Source organism: Typopeltis vanoorti, chromosome 21, assembly GCF_054136105.1.
Source record: "Typopeltis vanoorti isolate ZY-2024b chromosome 21, IOZ_Tvanoo_1.0, whole genome shotgun sequence".
Classification (NCBI taxonomy): Eukaryota; Metazoa; Arthropoda; class Arachnida; order Uropygi; family Thelyphonidae; genus Typopeltis; species Typopeltis vanoorti.
The window spans coordinates 65,453,445-65,475,389 of record NC_143569.1 but is presented as its reverse complement, the minus strand read 5'-3'; the positions used below and the strand labels follow the sequence as shown (position 1 = coordinate 65,475,389).

The 21,945-nt window shown below is 36.3% G+C and overlaps 1 protein-coding gene across 1 annotated transcript in view; it reads right to left on the bottom strand.

Moving 5' to 3' along the window:
- Positions 1-21,945, bottom strand: part of LOC150094928 (transmembrane protein 209) — a 293,574-nt gene that overhangs the window by 217,156 nt on the left and 54,473 nt on the right. Inside the window, exon 6 of the mRNA XM_090411152.1 lies at positions 7,608-7,695. Coding sequence (XP_090267278.1) covers positions 7,608-7,695 — 88 coding nt within the window. The remainder of the gene's footprint in view (positions 1-7,607; positions 7,696-21,945) is intronic.

Genomic DNA, 21,945 nt, shown 5'->3' with positions numbered 1-21,945 from the left:
GCTAATCTTTCCTTGCCATTCTATTTAAGACCATACCACCTGAGATTAGCTCTGCTAACGCATTCCTGGATGCTGACAAAGTTCTTTCCTAATATACTCATTTTAATATGATATAGCCATTCATGCCATCTGTTCATGCCTATAATCTTTCTCAGGACTCTCATATCTGCGGTCTCTAGGCTTTGGTCAAGTGTTTTACTTCTGACCCAGCTCTAAGATCCATAAGTTAAAACTGGTTTGAAGACTGTCTTGTATACAGCTAATTTAGTGTTCCAACTAATTTCTCTCTTATTCCATATGAATTTATTCAATTGACTTCCTACCATACTAGCTTTGTTCATTCTGTTGTCTATTTCATATTTAATTTACCATCTTCACTAAAAATCGTGCCTAAGTAACTGAATTGTTTTATTTGTTCGATAGGTTTTCCGTTCACCACACAGTTGACATTTTCAATGATTCTGCCTATTTTCATTGCTGACCTTCATACCATATCTATTACAACAGTTATTCAATTCAGTCAAGGAATCTTGCAGACTTGTAGCGGATTTATTTAGAAGTATAACATCGTCTGCATAAAGCAAAGAGTTGACATTAACATCTCCAATTCTGATATCATGTTTAATACCACATTCCTTCATAATGTGATCCATATAGATAATGAATAACAGAGGGGATAATGTACATCCTTGTCTCACACCAGATTTAACATTAAACCATCTTCCTGTACTTCCTTCAATTCTAACTGCTGATTTACAACTCAAATAAAGACTAAGTATTGCTTGATATAATGCTCCACTGATGCCATATAACTGTAGCATTTGGAATAGATTCTCTCGACACCTTGTCATATGCCTTTTCCAGATCGACAAAACTTAAATACAGATCTTTGTTAGTTTCCCATGATTTCTCGACTATTTGTCGTGAAGTGAAGAGCTGATCCTGACGACCTCTATTTGGCCTGAATCCAGCTTGTTCCTCACCAAGCTTCTCTTCCACAATCATTCTCAACCATTTCTCAAGTATACTTGCATAAATCTTACCAGGAACACTCAGTAGAGAAATACCTCTGTAATTCTCACAATCAGTTTAATTTCTCTTTTTATATATGGGTACTATGAGAGCTCTACTCTAATTATCTGGAATTCGTCCTTCTGTCCAGGCCCTCTGAACTATGCAGTGTAGCTACTGTAAAACTTTTATACCTCCATACTTGAGCATTTCTGGTCTAATATCATCTACTCCTGCTGCCTTTCCACATTTCAGACTTTTGATGGATTTTTCTACTTGAAGTATGGATATGCATTCCTGACTGTTGAATGTTTTTTATCAGTGTGTTGTCATCACTGCTAGTTTCATTTAGCAATTTTTTGAAGTAATTACTCCATACTTCAAGGATATCTTTTTCTCCAGTTTTCATATGACCTTTAGCATCTCTAATTTCTTTTACAGCACTCTTTCCTCCATTTCTGAACTTCTTCAACAACCTCCAGAATATTTTGCCACCTTCTTGATATTTATTTTCTATTTTCTTACCAAAGTCTTCCCATGACTTTTGTTTAGCTTTCTTACATTTGTCTCTGTATTCTCTAAGAGCAGAAGCTGACTTATTTGCCAGGAACTTTTGATATGCTTTCTTCTTTTCCTTCACTGCCTATTTAACTTCCTATGTCCACCATAGGGAGTTCTGATTTTTCTATCCTTGCAACAACCTCACCACATGCCTCTCAGCAGAATCAATCAATGTTTTCTTCAGAGTTTGCCACTGAATCTCCAAGATTTGATTCCTGTTCTCAAACTCTTTCATTTTTTCTTCAATAATCTTTGTGTATTTTAGTCTACAGTTCACATCTGAGAGCTGCTCAACTTTTATTCGCTTTAAAACTTTTTTACATGTTATTTTTTTCAATATGAAATTCAATTTTATCCTGCTCAAGACTAAATAGTGATCACTTCCAATTTCAAATCCTCTGTACACTCTGGTGTCCTGCACCAGGGACAAAACATCACTATCAACAATAACATAGTCAATGAGACTTTTCTTATTCCTAGCCTCTTCTCTCCATGTGAATTTGTGCACATTTTTATGTTGGAACATGGTGTTAGTAATAACCAGTCCATGTCCTGAGCAGAAATCCAATATTAATGCAGTCAATATTAATGGAATTAAATTAAATAACCTATTATTTACTGGTGATATTCTTATTATTGCAAACAATATGAAAGATTTAAAAGAAATGATAGAAGATCTAACAACTAAATCAATAGAAATTGAATTAGACATCAATTCTGAGAAAACCAAAACAATGACAGAATGATATAATCACGTAATCACAAGAAAGATATTTATTTAACCAAATATTTCGGTCTGGAAATAGCAGACCATCGTCGGTGGTATTACAAGAACAGTTTAAAAAAAAATATATACAAGCTAGAATACTAACAATAGATCGTTGAAATTAGAACATGCCGCGTGATGTTATATCACTAAGTATGAAACGAAATATTTTGAAGTAGAAACATGATTGAATTTGCTATAAAAAAAAAAAAAAAAAAAAAAAAAAAAATTTTAAAAAACTCCTCAGATTTCTTAGAAAAATTAAAAGATGTCTCCTTACAACCTACAGATCTTATGGTTAGTTTTGATATAGAATCTTTATACACCAATGTACCTCTTAAGGAAACTTTAAAACTACTTGCTGACATCTTTCCTCAAGATATTATAAAACTATTCGATTTCGTTATACATTCTGGTTATTTCATATGTCAAAACAAATTTTATAGCCAAGTAGAAGGAACAGCCATGGGAAGTCCTCTTTCTCCAGCTTTAGCCAACTTTTATTTAGAACATTTAGAAAAAGTCCTCTTCACATCTAGTTTCCCTCTACCATCTTTTTGGGTAAGATATATAGATGACATATTTGCTATTTGGCCTCACAGTAAAAACACTTTATCTTCCTTTTTAAACAGTATTAATTCCTTACATCATCGCATAAAGTTTACTATGGAATTAGAAGAAAACAACCAGTTATCTTTTTTAGACGTTCTCCTCATCCGATCATCTTCAAATATTCTTACAACTACAGTATACAGGAAACCAACATTCACAGGTCGTTATATTCTGAAAGAATCAGCCCATCATCCATGTCAAAAAACAGGAATTATAAAATGTCTCATCAAAAGAGCCAAAACTAATTGTTCTACTTTTGATTATCTACAGAAAGAACTTTCTACTATCCAGCAACACATGAAACTCAATGGCTTTTCTGAAAAAAGTATTCAACGTCTTCTTACATCTTATAATCCTCCACAAAACAACAAAGATTCAATACGTCGAGTACCTATTCCTTATATCTCCGGTATTTCAGAACCTATCGCAAGAATTTTGAAGAAATATGATTTAACAGCTACGTATTCTCCTATTAACAAATTGTCTTCTCATTTTCCTTCTCCTAAAGACAAACGCTCAACTTTATCTCTTCCTGGAGTTTATCAAATTCCTTGCAACTGTGATCTCTCTTACTTTGGACAGACTGGACGTTCTCTTGAAAAAAGAATCCAAGAACATCAATCATCCATTCTTCACAATAAACCTGAAAAGTCTGGTTTGGCTCAACACGGGATTGAAACTGACCACAGCATCCTTTGGTCCAAAACTCGCCTCTTACATAGATCCCGTTATAGGTTCGAACGTTTGTTCAAGGAAAGCGTGGAGGCCTTGCTCCATCATCCCAACCTGAATCGTAATGACTGCATATCTATATCAAAAATCTGGGAAAGCCTAATCAAGATTACTCATTAATTTTTTTTTTTTTTTTTTTTTTTTTTTTTTTTTTTTTTATAGCAAATTCAATCATGTTTCTACTTCAAAATATTTCGTTTCATACTTAGTGATATAACATCACGCGGCATGTTCTAATTTCAACGATCTATTGTTAGTATTCTAGCTTGTATATATATATATTTTTTAAACTGTTCTTGTAATACCACCGACGATGGTCTGCTATTTCCAGACCGAAATATTTGGTTAAATAAATATCTTTCTTGTGATTACGTGATTATATCATTCAGTCTTATGTCGCAAGTATCCTTAAAACAACAAAACAATGACAAACTGAAAAGGATATGATGAAAGACACAATGTCATTAAGGTAAACAATAAAGAAACTGAAATAGTAGATGAGTAGTATATTTAGAAAAATTGTTAACAATAAAGAAACAAGGAGTCATGGAAAAAGTGAAAAGAAGAATAGGAATGGGATGGACAGCTTCTGGAAAACTGAAGAGATTTTTAAACAGCAAAATAAAATCTGAGAATAGAGCAGGACTGTTCAAACCAAGCCTGTGATATACAGAGCAGAAAACTGGCCAATCAAAAAGGAAATAATAGATAAAATGCAAAAAATAGAAAGAAGAATGGAAAGTTATCTGCTAAACAAAACTCTGTCTTTATTAGATTTTATCTAATAAAAAATAACTAACACTGGACTTATGGGGGTCATAATGATTTAATAAACCTTCTAGTTTTGCCACTTAAGCTAGTGGCTTTATCTGGATTGGGATGAACATACAAATATACAACAAGCGTTAACTATGAATCATTACATCACTAAAAAACACAAAATGTGTAGGAACTGTTACACAGGATGTTGGCACATGGTCAATCATTGTTGGCAGGTGTGTCTGACAGTTTGCAGAAAAATTAGTCTGATGTGTTTAAAGATCTAATGAGTGACTTCCAAATGTCAGAGAGGATCATCCCTTGTTTTCTGTTTCTGTTCAGAGTGCTTTGTGAGTAGATTACCACTGTAGTCTCTTTGATGTTGCGGGAGCTGAAGTCTTTTTTTTATGTATGGCATGGAGTTCTTATCCCATTCAATGTTGCGGTGAGTGTTGGAGAAATGGAATGCCAGGCCTGAGCTGTCTTCTTTGTTGTTATTGACATCTCCAATATGCTCCTTTTGTCTTATTTCTAAACTTCTCAATGTTTGCTCTAATTAAGGCCACGAGAACATAGAATATTGTAAACTCCAGGATGTTTGTTGAAAGGGTTGAGTGCCACTCTAATGTCATGAGATTTGCAATTTTTAGTGAAAGCTCACCAATAAAAGGGATGGAAATTCGGGCTTTGTAATGAATGTCATGGATCTGTTGTGGAGAAGGATTAGAGAGTAGTATTCTTTGTGTTTTTTTTAGGATATCCATTGCTGATCAATAGTCGGAGAATAGAATGTAATTCTTCTGTTAGAGTTCCTTCATCTCTTATAATAGAGATCACCCTCTTTTACAGTGTATGTACAATACATAATTTTTGTGAAATATGAGAAATGTAGTTAATGACCTGTATGAGTTGGCTTATGGTACACACCAAGAGAAATGCCTCTGTCTGTTTTTTTCATTGTAATTAGAATGTCTGCAAACTATTGGGCACACCTGTTGAACAACGACTGACCATGTGCCAGCATCCACATTCTACATGTTTCTGTTGTACTTGTATTCTTGTGTAACGGTTCCTACACATTCAGTGTTTTTTAGTGATGTAATGATTCATATTTAATGCTTGTTTTATATTTGCATGTTCATCCCAACCCAGATGAAGCCACTAGCTTAAGTGGCTTAAATCTCTTAATAAACCTACTAGTTTATTAAGAGATTTAATAAACTAGTAGGTTTATTAAATCGTTAAGACCCATAAACCCAGTGTTAGTTATTTTTTATTACATTAGTTTTTTGGTAGAAAAAAACAACAACAACAACAACATACTTATCAATCTGATATCTCAACAAATTTTTGTAAAGATTCCAAATATGAATAAAATCTGTTCAGACTTCTGGAACAACCTGCATATGGATAAAATGAACCATAGGTGCTACATACACTGCTGTTCAAAAGCTGAGGATGAACTACATTTTACCTATATGAAAAAAACATTTCATAACTACAGCCAAATGTAGACATAAATTTATTGACATACTAATAAATTATATTATGTAAAAATGTTTTATAAATTTCACACAAATTTAATTGCATCATGTTTTTTGGCAAAAGTTAAAATTTAATAAGGATGTAGTTAAGGAATTAATGTACAATGTTTAGATAAAACTATGTGGAGAGAGACATTTCAGTAGGGAATATGTCTGTCCCGAACTGTGATGCAGCTCTCACAACATCTATCGTGTTGAGATCTGGGGAGTACACTGGTCACTCAATTCGATTAATATCCTTGGTCTCCAAAAGTATATCCACTGTTCGTGTTCAATGTGGTGTAGCAGTGTAATCCATAAAAATCAATTCTTCACCTACAGCACCATGAACAATTGAACATGATGTTGAAGAACTTCATTGCAATATCGTTCATTAGTTCATAGTCCCTTTTTCCAGCACTTGTAGTTCGGTGCATCCATTAAGCATAATGCCTCCTCACACCACCATATCTATCCCGTTCAAGAATATTCTCATGAAGGTAAACAGTACCACTTTCATGCCAGATCAAATGCCATCTAGAATCAGAGGAAAGACTAAAATGAGTCATCTGTCTTGCCACAGTTTTTCGAGATATCCACATAACTGTGCTATGTACCACAGCAGGTCAACTTGTAAGTCGACTTCATTGAAGCCAACTTGCAAGCTGACCTGCTGTGACTCATAGATCATGTTTTGCTGTTATAACTAAAAATCTGTCTTCATACTCTGTGGCAGATTGAAGGCAACCTCTTAGCAAATGTCTGGAACACATTCCATTCGTGTAAAATAGTCTCAGTACTAGATACAATGCTGTGTAAGATTCCAAATTCTGGCAATATCAGTAATTCTGTGGCCTTCAAGTTTTCTAAGTCTTCTTCATGTGAAATCATCTAGATGATGTCTTTGAGACATTACAAGACATTCACATTTGCAACTTTATTCCTTCATGAAAAGAGCTTCCTTCAAACACAATTTGCTTAGTGCAGCCTTTTGCCCTTTATCCTGTTCAGAGCTACCACATAGCTCCTTTGTGTGTGATTTGAAAATCTCAATGTGTACCCGCTTTCTACTCAAAATCGTCAGTTATACAGATTGCCACAAGCTGATTCATATGAATTTGCAGTTGTAAATCTTCAGAAATAGCATTCATCCTTTGGTTTTGTAAACCAGTGTATTTTGCAATATGCATCTAAAACATTAATTTTTACTAAAAAAGTAATTTTCATAAAAAGTGCCAGTCATATCATGAACCCTCCTCCTCATCCATCTAAGGCTTGTTGATGGCTAGCATAAGCAACAGCTTTCAAGTCCAATATATCTACAGCTAATATATTTATATTTCCATAAAAGTTCAGGCCACACATATACTCTTTAATGTTTTCTACTTTCCTTTTTGATATCTTCTGAAAATATTTTTTCTTCCACTTTCTACCACTGTAATGATTGGCTATTATTGGAACATGATAGTGTAAATCTTCATTAATCTCCTGATTGGTTTTCATTTCAGTCCATGTTGTTTTATTTATTTTCCTCAAACACTTGTTTTCAAAGCCTGCCAATTTTTACCTAAGTTATAAGTACAACTTGGTAAAATTTTCATAATTATACAAGTCATAATATACAGCAATGAATTTATACATACTGAAGTTCCTGGTACATATATCCAAGATGGACTTGAGAGACTATGATTGGGACTAGATGAGAAACCAGATGAAAAACTAGAAGACAAACTGAAAAAACATAACAAAAATGTAATTCATATGCATTTCAAATCTTAAAAAACTTTCTATAAAATAACAAAACACATCATTCACTTACTTCTATGTCTAATAATACATTCAGACTTTAATAAAAAAAAAGTTATACCAAGATTATTCTAATCTCACAAACAGAATTAGCAAAAAGTTAACTTGCCTAATTCCAATAAAATATGGTTAGTGGGATAAAAATTGTTAATCCAAATAACAGCAGGAATCACTCCCTCAAGTTCTATCAGATGGTGTTACACTGAATTTATATTGATTTTCTATTAACCTCCCTATTTTCAATTAGTGCCCATCAAGTGAGTAATCCTTTCTGCAGAGAATCATTACTTAAGCCTATATTCTGTGAAACTGAAAAACATTCTGATTTTTTATTATAAAATATTTTCAATACTATGTTTTTATAAACAACATTGCCTAACAACATGAAATTAATATTAAGTAATTATAAATAACACTATTCTTTGAGAATGAAAAAAAATTAGCATGGAAAATATTTATTTAATATGATGTAATATAAGAAACTAATTATAATCAATGTATGTAATAAAATCTTTAAACATAATATTAATTATTATTATATGGGCATTTTATCTCCATGGAGTCTGAAGAGTCATGGAAACCCAATCTACCATACCTCTCCTTGAACCCATTAACAGACAAACTGATTTTGGCAAACCCATTTCACTCATTCACAACTCTGCAAGAAAAAAAATCTAGTCCTCATCCTCATACCCCTACTACCCACACCCTCATTTAACTTTCAGGTACGGTCCCTTGTTCTGGTTCCTCTATCCACGTGCTGAAACATTTCCTCTGTAACAATCCTATAAAACCCTTTAAGCAACTTAAATGTTTCTATCATATCCCCTCTTTTTTTCCTATCAACAAACTTCTGCAATTCACACACCCTCAATCTATCCTCATAGGGAACATTCTACTGGCCACTGAATCCTCTCCACTACTTCCTCATCCTCAAGAAACCCAGGACAGGACTTGAGCATACCGAGGCCTTATAAAGAGGAATAACAACTTCCTTATCTCTACATGTTAATGTGTTCTTCAATAGCCAAGTAATCTTATGGGCTACTTTAGCAATATGTCCTCTAAACTTTAACTCTCTGTCTACCACCACTCCTAAATCTCTAGCTTCATTTATTTCCTGGAGTGCAGTGCCATCAACATCAATATCATATCCCCCTCTTTTTCTCCTATCAACAAACTTCTGCAATCCACACACCCTCAATCTATCCTCACAGGGAACATTCCACAGGCCACTGAATCCTCTCCACTACTTCCTCATCCTCAAGAAACCCGGGACAAGACTTGAGCATATCGAGGCCTTATAAAGAGGAATAACAACTTCCTTATCTCTACATGTTAATGTGTTCTTCAATAGCCAAGTAATCTTATGGGCTACCTTAGCAATATGTCCTCTAAACTTTAATTCTCTGACTACCACCACCCCTAAATCTCTAGCTTCATTTATTTCCTGGAGTGCAGTGCCATCAACATGATACACGGCTTGTAATCTATTTTTCCCAAAATGCATAACTTTACATTTCTCTATATTAAACCGACACTCATTATCTTTTGTCCATACTGACAGCCTATTTAAATTTCCTGCAAGATCCCCACATCGCCTTAAGTAACTATTACTCTACATAATTTCGCATCATTGGCAAACTACTGAACCTTGGGGCACAACACTAGTCACCTGTTTTCACCTAGATTTTGCCCCTCCATATACCAATTTTTCATATCTCTCCATCAGTCATCCTCTTATCTACTTAACCAGTGTCATATCCATTCCCATTTCTTCTAATTTGCATAACAGAATTCCATGCAGTATTCTGTCAAATGCCTTTGCATTGAATTTGATTACAAATTATATATATTTAGTTTAATCCTTTATCCAAGTGTGAGCAAACAAAGTTTGCACCTGAAGTAGCTTCAGGACTGGAGCAACTCATGGCAAAGGTGGACTAAGTTCTCATCACTTTCCTTAGTATCCCATAATGCAAAGCACATCTCCTTACAGACATGTATAATGCTATGCATTATGGGAAGGGTCACTACCCAGACTGGTTTCAACCTTTATTGAGGTCTCTTCAGTGGGAGCCAGACCCAGAGGTAATACCAAGTTTGAAGTAATGAAGAACTCCAGTTGCCAAAAGGTGTCACACCTTTTGTTATTAAAATACCTCATGTTATTAAATTACTCTGGATTATAGAAAGATGTTGGAAGTTTTTTCCCACTTGGTTAGACTATAAATTATATATTTAGTTTAATCCTTTATCCAAGTGTAAGCAAACAAAGTTTCCACCTGAAGAATAAGGTGTGACACCTTTTTGGCAACTGGCATAAGGAAATATGAGTGCTACATTGCTTCAACTTTGGTATCAAGGTTGAAACAAGGTTGCCTCTGGGTCTGCCTCCCACTGAAGAGACCTCAATAAAGGGCGAAACTGGTGTGGGCAGTAACCCTTCCCATAATGCATAGCATTATACATATCCACAAGGAGATGTGCTTTGCATTATGGGATACTAAGGAAAGTGATGAGAACTTAGTCCACCTTCACCACGAGTTGCTCCAGTCCTGAAGATACTTGAGGCGCAAACTTTGTTTGCTAACACTTGGATAAAGGATTAAACTAAATATATAATTATAGTCTAACCAAGTGGGAAAAAACTTCCAACAGAATTTGATTAATTTATACTGAATAATATATTGAAGTGAAAATTGATGCTGATATAACAAAAAGTTTTTGTTTTTCTCTCAGTTTCATCTCATCAGCCATTGCCACAAGACCTGTGAAATGGATTATAACTATGTCAGATTTTTTGTTATTAATGAAAAATCCTCTGAAAGAACTTGAGATGCTCTTTAAATTTTTTTAACAAATTGGTCCAAAGTCATCAGCATCATCAAGCATACACCTGTAAGTTGCTGAGATAACTGTCTTGATACAACAGCTTGTCTATGAATGCTACAGTGTCATTTTTTAATCTGAGTAATAAGGAACAATTTTCTTGCCATTGATTTTGCTCCATTTGTAAAAATTCCCAATACAAAGAAGAAATCTGCTTTTCTTCAAAATAAGACAAATTAAAAATGTCCTCACCAAGTGCACTCTGTCAAGGGTAGTGCCAGTGCAATTCAAGATGCCAGAGAATATAATCACAATGGATATTATTCTCACAGACTGTTAGATCTCAGTAGAGTTTAAGGATTAAAAAAAAAAGTATAAAAAAAATATCAAAAATAGTTTACCAAAAATCCACAAGACTAATTATTCCTCTTAAATGTAGAGTAGATGCTACTGATTCTCCCTCTTATACATTATCCAAACAATTATCAAAATCTTTTATCGTCCCCCATTGGCCATACCTCTCCTTACATATAAAAAAAAAAAAAAAAAAATCATCATTCCATTCTTTCCAACAATTGTATATTAATTCAAAAATGTTTTTCCTCATGATATCTCAGACCTTTTTTTTTTCCTTTATCATTCACTCTGACTACTTTTTGGAAAAACAAAATTTACAGAATAGAAGGTATTGCTATGGGTTTCTCCCTCTCATCTCCCTGTCCTCTGCTAATGTTTTCATGAAAAATTTTGATAAACCCACTCTTAATCCCTTTTTAAGGCTTTCTCAATAGTCAACATTCAAGAATCCATTTTACTATGGAAAAGGAAACCAAAAATAGTCTAGCCTTTTAGAATACTTTAGTAACCAACATGAAAGACCACCATTATACAGAAAACTCTCACACAAGCAGACATATTCCCCCCCCCACACCCTCCAATAGTATGGTATAAAAACTAATGACTGCAGTTCCTACAGAATCAACAAAACACTTAATCCCCCCCCCACACACACACCTATTCTTGACCTTCTTTTCAGAAAGATTACAGTAATGCCATCATTATTCGATATGTCCAGGCCCCCATTTGAAAAAAATATCCAAAATTAAAAAAGCTTCTGCACTGTCTTGAAGCCGAACTCAAAACTGGTCATCCTTGTCTATTTCCTCCAAGAATGAGCCTCTGTAGCTCAGGTATCAAAGACACCCTTTGGTTGGACATCTGGGTTTGAATCCCATGTAGGATACAAAAACTTTGATAAATGTTTTTTTTTCAACTGAAAGTAAGCTAGCTGGTCTTATATAATAATAGCCAGGTGTTTTATATTCCACTAAAGAGCAAACTGGCCAGATCACATGCAATTTACAGACATAATATATGCCTCATAGCCTTAGTTGCTTTGGCTGTAAAATTCAAAATATCCAAACCAAAAACTCCTTCCTCTCTCAGTTCCTAAACTGTAAAAAGTTTCTTATTCCTACAAGCTGCCCTATTACACTGAAAGATTAGTCACCATCTGCAAGAAAGAATATAGAAAATACATCTGTAATCATGACTACAGCCAGTAAAGTCTAGTTAACGAAGCTTTAGATAATACTCACAGAATCAAATGGGGGAAAACTACCATGCTCCAATGCAACAACTTTAGAAGTGAAAGTCTTAGAATTTGCAGGGTACTCTTAAAAACCAGTCTAATCTAAATAAATACATATGCATTACACTTCCCAAATTATGGGAGATCTCATATTATGACTGAGGCCTCCAGGTGGTACCCAACCCAGTTAGGACTAGACTTTTGTTTATGACATTTCACGTACTTTTGTGGTGTGCATGTTTGTTACAATTTATACTGTACTTCCCAATGATGTCTTTGTCACCTCAGAATTCAGACAAATACAATTTAGATGAAATATTAGAAGACTTAAGCATTGGTTTTAATCCTTCCTGTGTCCTGTTTTTACTCCATTAAGCTTCTATTTTGAGACTATATATTCTCTGTGTGTGTGTGTATTTACAGTGCATAATTTTATAAAATAAATACTGATTAAATTAAAACAAGAACTGCGCATGGATAAGCCATAAACTAAATAAACACACACACACACACACACACACACACACACACACACACACACACACACACACACACACACACACATAATCGAACTTGGTTATAATAAGCATCAGAGGACAAACAAAATTTCCTCATTATAACCATTACTCACTACCTCCATTTTTTTTTATTCTCAATAACTGGATAAAAAAATATTTAAAAAAAAACACAAGAAGTATTAGACAGAAAAAAATAATATAATTACATAGCTAGATATTATTTTTATGAATATGTTTGTATAAACTACAACATGCTTAATATTAAACACAATTTATTTGTACATAAATTTAAAACCATATACACTTAATACTAAACAGTTTATTTCTATGTAATTAAAAACAATACTAATTAATAACAAACACAATAGGCAGAAACATTGAAAATATCAACTGTATTGTGAATGGAGAACCTAAAGAAGTAAAACATTTCAGGTATTTAGGAACAATTTTTAGTGAAGATGGTAAATTAAATATGGAAATAAACAACAGAATCAATAAAACTGGTATGGTAGGAAGTCAACTGAATAAATTTATATGGAATAAGAGAGAAATTAGTCAAAACACTAAATTAGCTGTATACAAGACAGTGTTCAAACCAATTTTAACTTATGAATATGAGAGCTGGGTTAGAAATAAAACACTTGACTAAGGACTAGACACCACAGATATGAGAGTCTTGAGAAAGATTCGGAGCATGAACAGATGACATCAATGGCAATATATTAAAAATGAGGATATTAGGTATGGTCACTTAAACAGAATGGGAGAGGAAAGATTAGCAAAACAAGTATTCTCTGCTAGGCTGGCAGGAAAAAGACCCAGAGGAAGACCAAGATATAGGTGGATCGATACAGTAAAAATTGCCTTAGTTTTGATATAACAGATTGATTTGGAGGAAAACTGTTGATAGGAAGTTAGTAATGCTGAAAGTTTTTCATGTAGTACTATCACAATATCCTTACATCCCTTAAGGGTACATGTTAGGAATTTGATAATGACGACGACGGCAATTTCAATCCATTCATTTGCCATTATTGATCTGCAGATCAAGATTCTGCACTAACAATGGTACAAAATCGTCATGTCCAAATTGTTTAGTAAATATTTCTGTTTGAGCATTCAAGATCATACAATCTATTGAGAATCTAGCACTTCTCTGTAGAGTGAATTGAAGCAATGCTTCATCGACTTTTGTAACCTTGCACTTACTAATTTTTTTTTTTTTCAATTATGTTGTTTTCTAGTGCCAATATATAAACATTTTTATTCTTTCACAATGTCAATAGTGTTGCAGAGGACAAAGAAAATTTTTTACACACTTCGACATTTTTCAAATCAGGTTTTTAACTCGCAAATTATTTCAACTGATTATGCAAACCAAGAGACTTTGGTTTAGCAGATATGTTTCTGAGAGAAGGGTTTGTTTTTAACTGACTTTACAGTCGTGAGGGAGGAGGGCTGGAGGCTAGACAACAGAGAGATAAGCAGAGTGAGGAATGATTCTGAAGGACAAGATTAGGTTATAAATCAAGCTTGTGATCTGATGCAAATGGTCAAAAAGTTAAGTCTCCTTTCATTTTTGTCTATTTCAAGAATTAGGTATTCCAAGAACCACTCTAACAATTAAGAATGTTTGCATACTTAACCAAAAATTTTTACAGGTTTTTTTGGGGGGGGGTGGGGGGGGGGGGGGGTGGGGGGGGGGGGGGGTGGGGGGGGGGGGGGGTGGGGGGGGGGGGGGGTGGGGGGGGGGGGGGGTGGGGGGGGGGGGGGGTGGGGGGGGGGGGGGGTGGGGGGGGGGGGGGGTGGGGGGGGGGGGGGGTGGGGGGGGGGGGGGGTGGGGGGGGGGGGGGGTGGGGGGGGGGGGGGGTGGGGGGGGGGGGGGGTGGGGGGGGGGGGGGGTGGGGGGGGGGGGGGGTGGGGGGGGGGGGGGGTGGGGGGGGGGGGGGGTGGGGGGGGGGGGGGGTGGGGGGGGGGGGGGGTGGGGGGGGGGGGGGGTGGGGGGGGGGGGGGGTGGGGGGGGGGGGGGGTGGGGGGGGGGGGGGGTGGGGGGGGGGGGGGGTGGGGGGGGGGGGGGGTGGGGGGGGGGGGGGGTGGGGGGGGGGGGGGGTGGGGGGGGGGGGGGGTGGGGGGGGGGGGGGGTGGGGGGGGGGGGGGGTGGGGGGGGGACACCCAAGGTTTTGGATGTAATCTATCCAGCGAGTCCTTGGCCTTCCACGTGGCCTCCCACCCTCTGGCTTGGCAAAGAGGGCCTGCTGATGGAGCCTCTCTTGTGGCATTCTGACCAGGTGCCCGTACCAACGTAACTGTGATCTCTCAACACAGAGAAGCAGCGGTTGAGTATTGAGGGTTTCCCGAATTGCAGAGCTTCTGACTCTGTTGAGTTTTGTCAGCCCCGCAACCCCTCGAAGGAACCTCATTTCAGCTGCTTGGATTCATGTCCGCATTCTTTCGGTCATTACCCAACTCTCATGACCATAGGTGAGGATGGGGACATAGACTGTATTGAAGACAGCCAACTTTGCCTTCTGGCTTAACTCCCGCTTCAATACTACCGAATGGCCAAGCTCCCGCAATATTGAGCTTGCTAAGCCAATTCGGGTATCTAGCTCTACGTCCCATTTTCCATCATTTGTGAATATGGACCCAAAGTATTTAAACTTCTCCACTTGCCTCATTGGGACTCCACTTACATTTAGAGTGTGCTGGGATGGTTGTCTTGAGACCACAAATGTTTCAGTTTTGGCCACACTGATCTTCATTCTGGCATCTGCACAAACAGCTACAAACCTATCCAGGGTCTGCTGGAGGTCATCTGTGGGAGAGCTAAGCAGAACTAGGTCATCTGCAAAAAGCAGACGTCCAATGCTACATTTTCCAATTCTGACACATTCACTGCCTCGGCTGTGCCTATCAATCCAGTCCATAAATATTATGAAAAGGAGGGGTGACAGACGACACCCTTGGCAGAGGCCAACGGAGACTGTGAAAGGTTCAGACTTTGTGCTGTTTACCCTGACACAAAACTCTGGGCATTCATGCAGGGACTTGATGGCAGCTAATAGTTGACCATCCACTCCATACTCCTGTACTACTTGCCAAAGCTTATCCTGAGGTTTACCCTGGTCATATGCCTTCTCCAAATCCACAAAACATGTGTAGACATTCTTGGCATATTCCCAAGATTTCTCAAAGACTTGCCTTAAAGTGAAGATTTGGTCAGTTGTGCTTCTACTAGGACGAAAGCCACATTGTTCTTCCTGGAACTTTGACTCAACTATGCTCCTGCAACGTCTTTCCAAGCACTTAGCATACACTTTCCCAGGCAGGCTGAGCAGAGAGATGCTACGATAGTTACTGCAATCCTTCTGGTCTCCCTTCTTAAAGACTGGTATTATTATGCCTGTCTGCCATTGCTTTGGTGCTCGCCCAGATATCCAAGCAGCCTGACACACTCGGGTCAGCCAGAGAACACTGTCTCGATTTAAGGCTTTTAGCATTTCGGGCCGAATTTCATCATCACCAGCAGCCTTGCCCGATTTTAGCGATTTTATTGCTAAATGGACCTCCTCTGCTGTGAGACTAGTCATTGCCCCGATCTGCACCTCTTGGATGTCCACAACTGCTGGGCCACCCGGGTTAAGAAGGCTCTCAAAGTATTCCCTCCATCTGTGCAGGATATCCTTCTTGGTTGTTAAAAGTGCACCATCAGAGGCTTTAATTGCCCTTGCTGTGCACAATTTCCTCCCTCGAAGGCAGCGGATGGTCTGCCAGAATATTTTGTTTGCATTTGCATTTGCATTAACATTGAAATCTTGAATAAAGATTTCTTATTCAGTGGTATGTGTCTTCCCATTGAGAATTTTCTTCCAAATTAAAGTTATTTGACAGTTTTCCAATATGATCACATCTATTTCAATCTTCTAAGGCACTTTTAACTGCATCAATCCACATTAATCTTGGTCATCTTTTGAGTCTTTTTCCTATCATCCCGACACCAAAGACTTGTGTGAACAAATATAAATATATATTTCAATATATATATATTTGTTCACACTCCAATTTTTCTCAGAACACTGGTCAACTAGTCTTTAAGTTTTATTTCTAATATACAATTACCAATTCATGCTACCTTCACTGTCCTGAATACCTAGTTGAGTGTTTTCACAAATTTCTCTTATTTCATATAAATTCACTGGCTCCACAGCCATAACAGCTTTTTTTTTTTTTAATGACATATATATTTCCAAATTTAATGTCATCACAAAACTGAAACTCAACAGTGGATGTATTTCACCTGTTCTGTAAGTTCTCCATTGAGTCATGAAGGTATATAGTGGATTTATTTAGGAGTTGAAGTATCTGCATAAAGTAAGGAGTCACATTGAATATTTCCAATTTCGATAACAGGTTTAATGATATTCTTTCTAAATGTGATCCATGTAGATTACAAATAACAGGAGAGTATATCCTTGTCTTAGCTGAGTTTGTATCAAACCACCTTGTGCCTCTAATTCTAGAATTTGATTTCCAACTTAGGTAGAGGCTGCATATTGCTTTACGTTCCATTTTACACCATATAATTGTAAAGTTTTGAACACTTTTCTCCAAATACCCTGAGATAAGCCTTTTCAGATATCAACAAAACTTAAATATAGATGGTTGTTATATTACCATAATTTACTATCTTAAAGTAAAAATCTGATTCTAAAAACTGCTATGTGGCTTAAAAATAGATTGATTTCCTAACTTCCTCTTCTTCACTTTCCCATTTCTCAAGTATGACTGCATAAATCCTACCTCATCATCATCATCAAATTCCTGCCATGTACCCTCAAGGGGTGTACAGGATATGACAGTACTACATGAAAAAATTACATCATTACTAACTTCCTATCTACAATTATCCTCCAAATCGGTCTGTTACTTGTCAAGACTCCAACATTATCAGATCTCATATTTCTATCGCCTAAGGCACTTTGTACCGTATCAATCCACCTATATCTTGGTCTTCCTCTGGGTCGTTTTCCTGCCAACCTGGCAGAGAACACTTGTTTTGCTAATCTTTCCTCTCCCATTCTATTTAAGTGACCATACCATCTGAGATTAGCTCTGCTAACGCATTCCTGGATGCTGACAATGTCAAGTTCTTTCCTAATATCCTCATTTTTAATATGATATTGCCATTGATGCCATCTGTTCACGCCTCTAATCTTTCTCAGGACTCTCATATCTGCGGTCTCTAGTCTTTGGTCAACTGTTTTACTTCTGACCCAGCTCTCAGATCCATAAGTTAAAATTGGTTTGAACACAGTCTTGTATACAGCTAATTTAGTGTTCCGACTAATTTCTTTCTTATTCCATATGAATTTATTCAATTGACTTCCCACGATACCAGCATTGCTGATTCTGTTGTCTATTTCTATATTTAGTTTACCATCTTCAGTAAAAATTGTGCCTAAGTAGCTGAAATGTTTTACTTGTTCCACAGGTTCTCCATTCACAACACAGTTGACATTTTCAATGATTCTGCCTATTTTCATTGTCTTTGTCTTTTTATTGCTGACCTTCATACCATATCTATTACAACAGCTATTCAATTTAGTCAGAGAATCTTGCAGACTTGTAGCGGATTTATTTAGAAGTATAACATCATCCGCATAAAGCAAAGAGCTGACATTAACATCTCCAATTTTGATATCAGGTTTAATACCACATTCCTTCATAATGTGATCCATATAGATAATGAATAACAGAGGGGATAATGTACATCCTTGTCTCACACCAGATTTAACATTAAACCATTTTCCTGTACTTCCTTCAATTCTAACTGCTGACTCACAACTCAAATAAAGACTACGTATTGCTTGATATAATGCCCCATTGACACCATATAACTGCAGCATATTGAATAGCTTCTCTCTTGGCACCTTGTCATATGCCTTTTCCAAATCGACAAAACTTAAATACAGATCTTTGTTATATTCCCATGCTTTCTCGACTATTTGTCGTAAAGTGAAGATCTGATCCTGACAGCCTCTATTTGGCCTGAATCCAGCTTGTTCTTCACCAAGCTTTTCTTCCACAATTCTTCTCAACCGTTTCTCAAGTATACTTGCATAGATCTTGCCAGGAACACTCAGTAGGGAAATACCTCTGTAATTCTCACATTCAGTTTTATTTCCCTTTTTATATATGGGTACTATGAGAGCTCTACTCCAATCATCGGGAATTCGTCCCTCTGTCCAGGCTTTCTGAACTATGCAGTGCAGCCACTGTAAGACTCTTATACCACCATACTTCAGCATTTCTGGTCGAATATCATCTACTCCTGCTGCCTTTCCACATTTCAAGCCTTTGATGGCTTTTTCTACTTCAAGTATGAATATGTATTCCTGACTGCATGCCTGGTCAGTGTTTTTTATCACTGTGCTGTCATCACTGCTTGTTTCATTGAGCAGTTTTTCAAAGTAATTACTCCATACTTCAAGGATATCTTTTTCTCCTGTTTTCATTTCACCTTTATCATCTCTAATTCCTTTTACAGCACTCTTTCCTCCATTCCTAAGCTTCTTCAACAACCTCCAGAATATTTTGCCACCTTCTTGATATTTATTTTCTATATTCTTGCCAAAGTCCTCCCATGACTTTTGTTTAGCTAGTTTTACACACTGTTTAGCTTTCTTACATTTGTCTCTGTATTCTGTAAGAGTAAAAGTTGAATGATATAATCACGTAATCACAAGAAAGATATTTATTTAACCAAATATTTCGGTCTGGAAATAGCAGACCATCGTCGGTGGTATTACAAGAACAGTTTAAAAAAAAAATATACAAGCTAGAATACTAACAATAGATCGTTGAAATTAGAACATGTCGCGTGATGTTATATCACTAAGTATGAAACGAAATATTTTGAAGTAGAAACATGATTGAATTTGCTATAAAAAAAAAAAAAAAAAAAAAAATTAATGAGTAATCTTGATTAGGCTTTCCCAGATTTTTGATATAGATATGCAGTCATTACGATTCAGGTTGGGATGATGGAGCAAGGCCTCCACGCTTTCCTTGAACAAACGTTCGAACCTATAACGGGATCTATGTAAGAGGCGAGTTTTGGACCAAAGGATGCTGTGGTCAGTTTCAATCCCGTGTTGAGCCAAACCAGACTTTTCAGGTTTATTGTGAAGAATGGATGATTGATGTTCTTGGATTCTTTTTTCAAGAGAACGTCCAGTCTGTCCAAAGTAAGAGAGATCACAGTTGCAAGGAATTTGATAAACTCCAGGAAGAGATAAAGTTGAGCGTTTGTCTTTAGGAGAAGGAAAATGAGAAGACAATTTGTTAATAGGAGAATACGTAGCTGTTAAATCATATTTCTTCAAAATTCTTGCGATAGGTTCTGAAATACCGGAGATATAAGGAATAGGTACTCGACGTATTGAATCTTTGTTGTTTTGTGGAGGATTATAAGATGTAAGAAGACGTTGAATACTTTTTTCAGAAAAGCCATTGAGTTTCATGTGTTGCTGGATAGTAGAAAGTTCTTTCTGTAGATAATCAAAAGTAGAACAATTAGTTTTGGCTCTTTTGATGAGACATTTTATAATTCCTGTTTTTTGACATGGATGATGGGCTGATTCTTTCAGAATATAACGACCTGTGAATGTTGGTTTCCTGTATACTGTAGTTGTAAGAATATTTGAAGATGATCGGATGAGGAGAACGTCTAAAAAAGATAACTGGTTGTTTTCTTCTAATTCCATAGTAAACTTTATGCGATGATGTAAGGAATTAATACTGTTTAAAAAGGAAGATAAAGTGTTTTTACTGTGAGGCCAAATAGCAAATATGTCATCTATATATCTTACCCAAAAAGATGGTAGAGGGAAACTAGATGTGAAGAGGACTTTTTCTAAATGTTCTAAATAAAAGTTGGCTAAAGCTGGAGAAAGAGGACTTCCCATGGCTGTTCCTTCTACTTGGCTATAAAATTTGTTTTGACATATGAAATAACCAGAATGTATAACGAAATCGAATAGTTTTATAATATCTTGAGGAAAGATGTCAGCAAGTAGTTTTAAAGTTTCCTTAAGAGGTACATTGGTGTATAAAGATTCTATATCAAAACTAACCATAAGATCTGTAGGTTGTAAGGAGACATCTTTTAATTTTTCTAAGAAATCTGAGGAGTTTTTTAAAAAAGAACTCGAGTTGCCAATGTAAGATTTCAGTAATTTAGCTAGATATTTGGCTATACGGTAAGTAGGAGAATCAATGCAATCTACTATTGGACGAAGAGGATAGTCAATCTTATGGATTTTTGGAAGGCCATAAAATCTAGGAGGTCTTGCAAAATGAGTTTTAAGTCTTTCAATTGTGTCTTTATCCAAACTGATGACTTCATCAAGGAGAGAATTTAATTTCTTTAGTTGTCTGTTGGTTGGATTATAATCAATTTCTTGATATGTGGAGCGATCTCGAAGCAAAAGAGAAAGTTTTCTTCTGTAATTTACTGAGTCCATAACTACTGTTGCTTTTCCCTTGTCAGCTTTAGTGATAATGAGGTGATTATTTTTTCTCAAGGACTGTAAAGATTTCATTTCAGAAGGAGATATGTTAGAAATCTTTACAGTCCTTGAGAAAAAATAATCACCTCATTATCACTAAAGCTGACAAGGGAAAAGCAACAGTAGTTATGGACTCAGTAAATTACAGAAGAAAACTTTCTCTTTTGCTTCGAGATCGCTCCACATATCAAGAAATTGATTATAATCCAACCAACAGACAACTAAAGAAATTAAATTCTCTCCTTGATGAAGTCATCAGTTTGGATAAAGACACAATTGAAAGACTTAAAACTCATTTTGCAAGACCTCCTAGATTTTATGGCCTTCCAAAAATCCATAAGATTGACTATCCTCTTCGTCCAATAGTAGATTGCATTGATTCTCCTACTTACCGTATAGCCAAATATCTAGCTAAATTACTGAAATCTTACATTGGCAACTCGAGTTCTTTTTTAAAAAACTCCTCAGATTTCTTAGAAAAATTAAAAGATGTCTCCTTACAACCTACAGATCTTATGGTTAGTTTTGATATAGAATCTTTATACACCAATGTACCTCTTAAGGAAACTTTAAAACTACTTGCTGACATCTTTCCTCAAGATATTATAAAACTATTCGATTTCGTTATACATTCTGGTTATTTCATATGTCAAAACAAATTTTA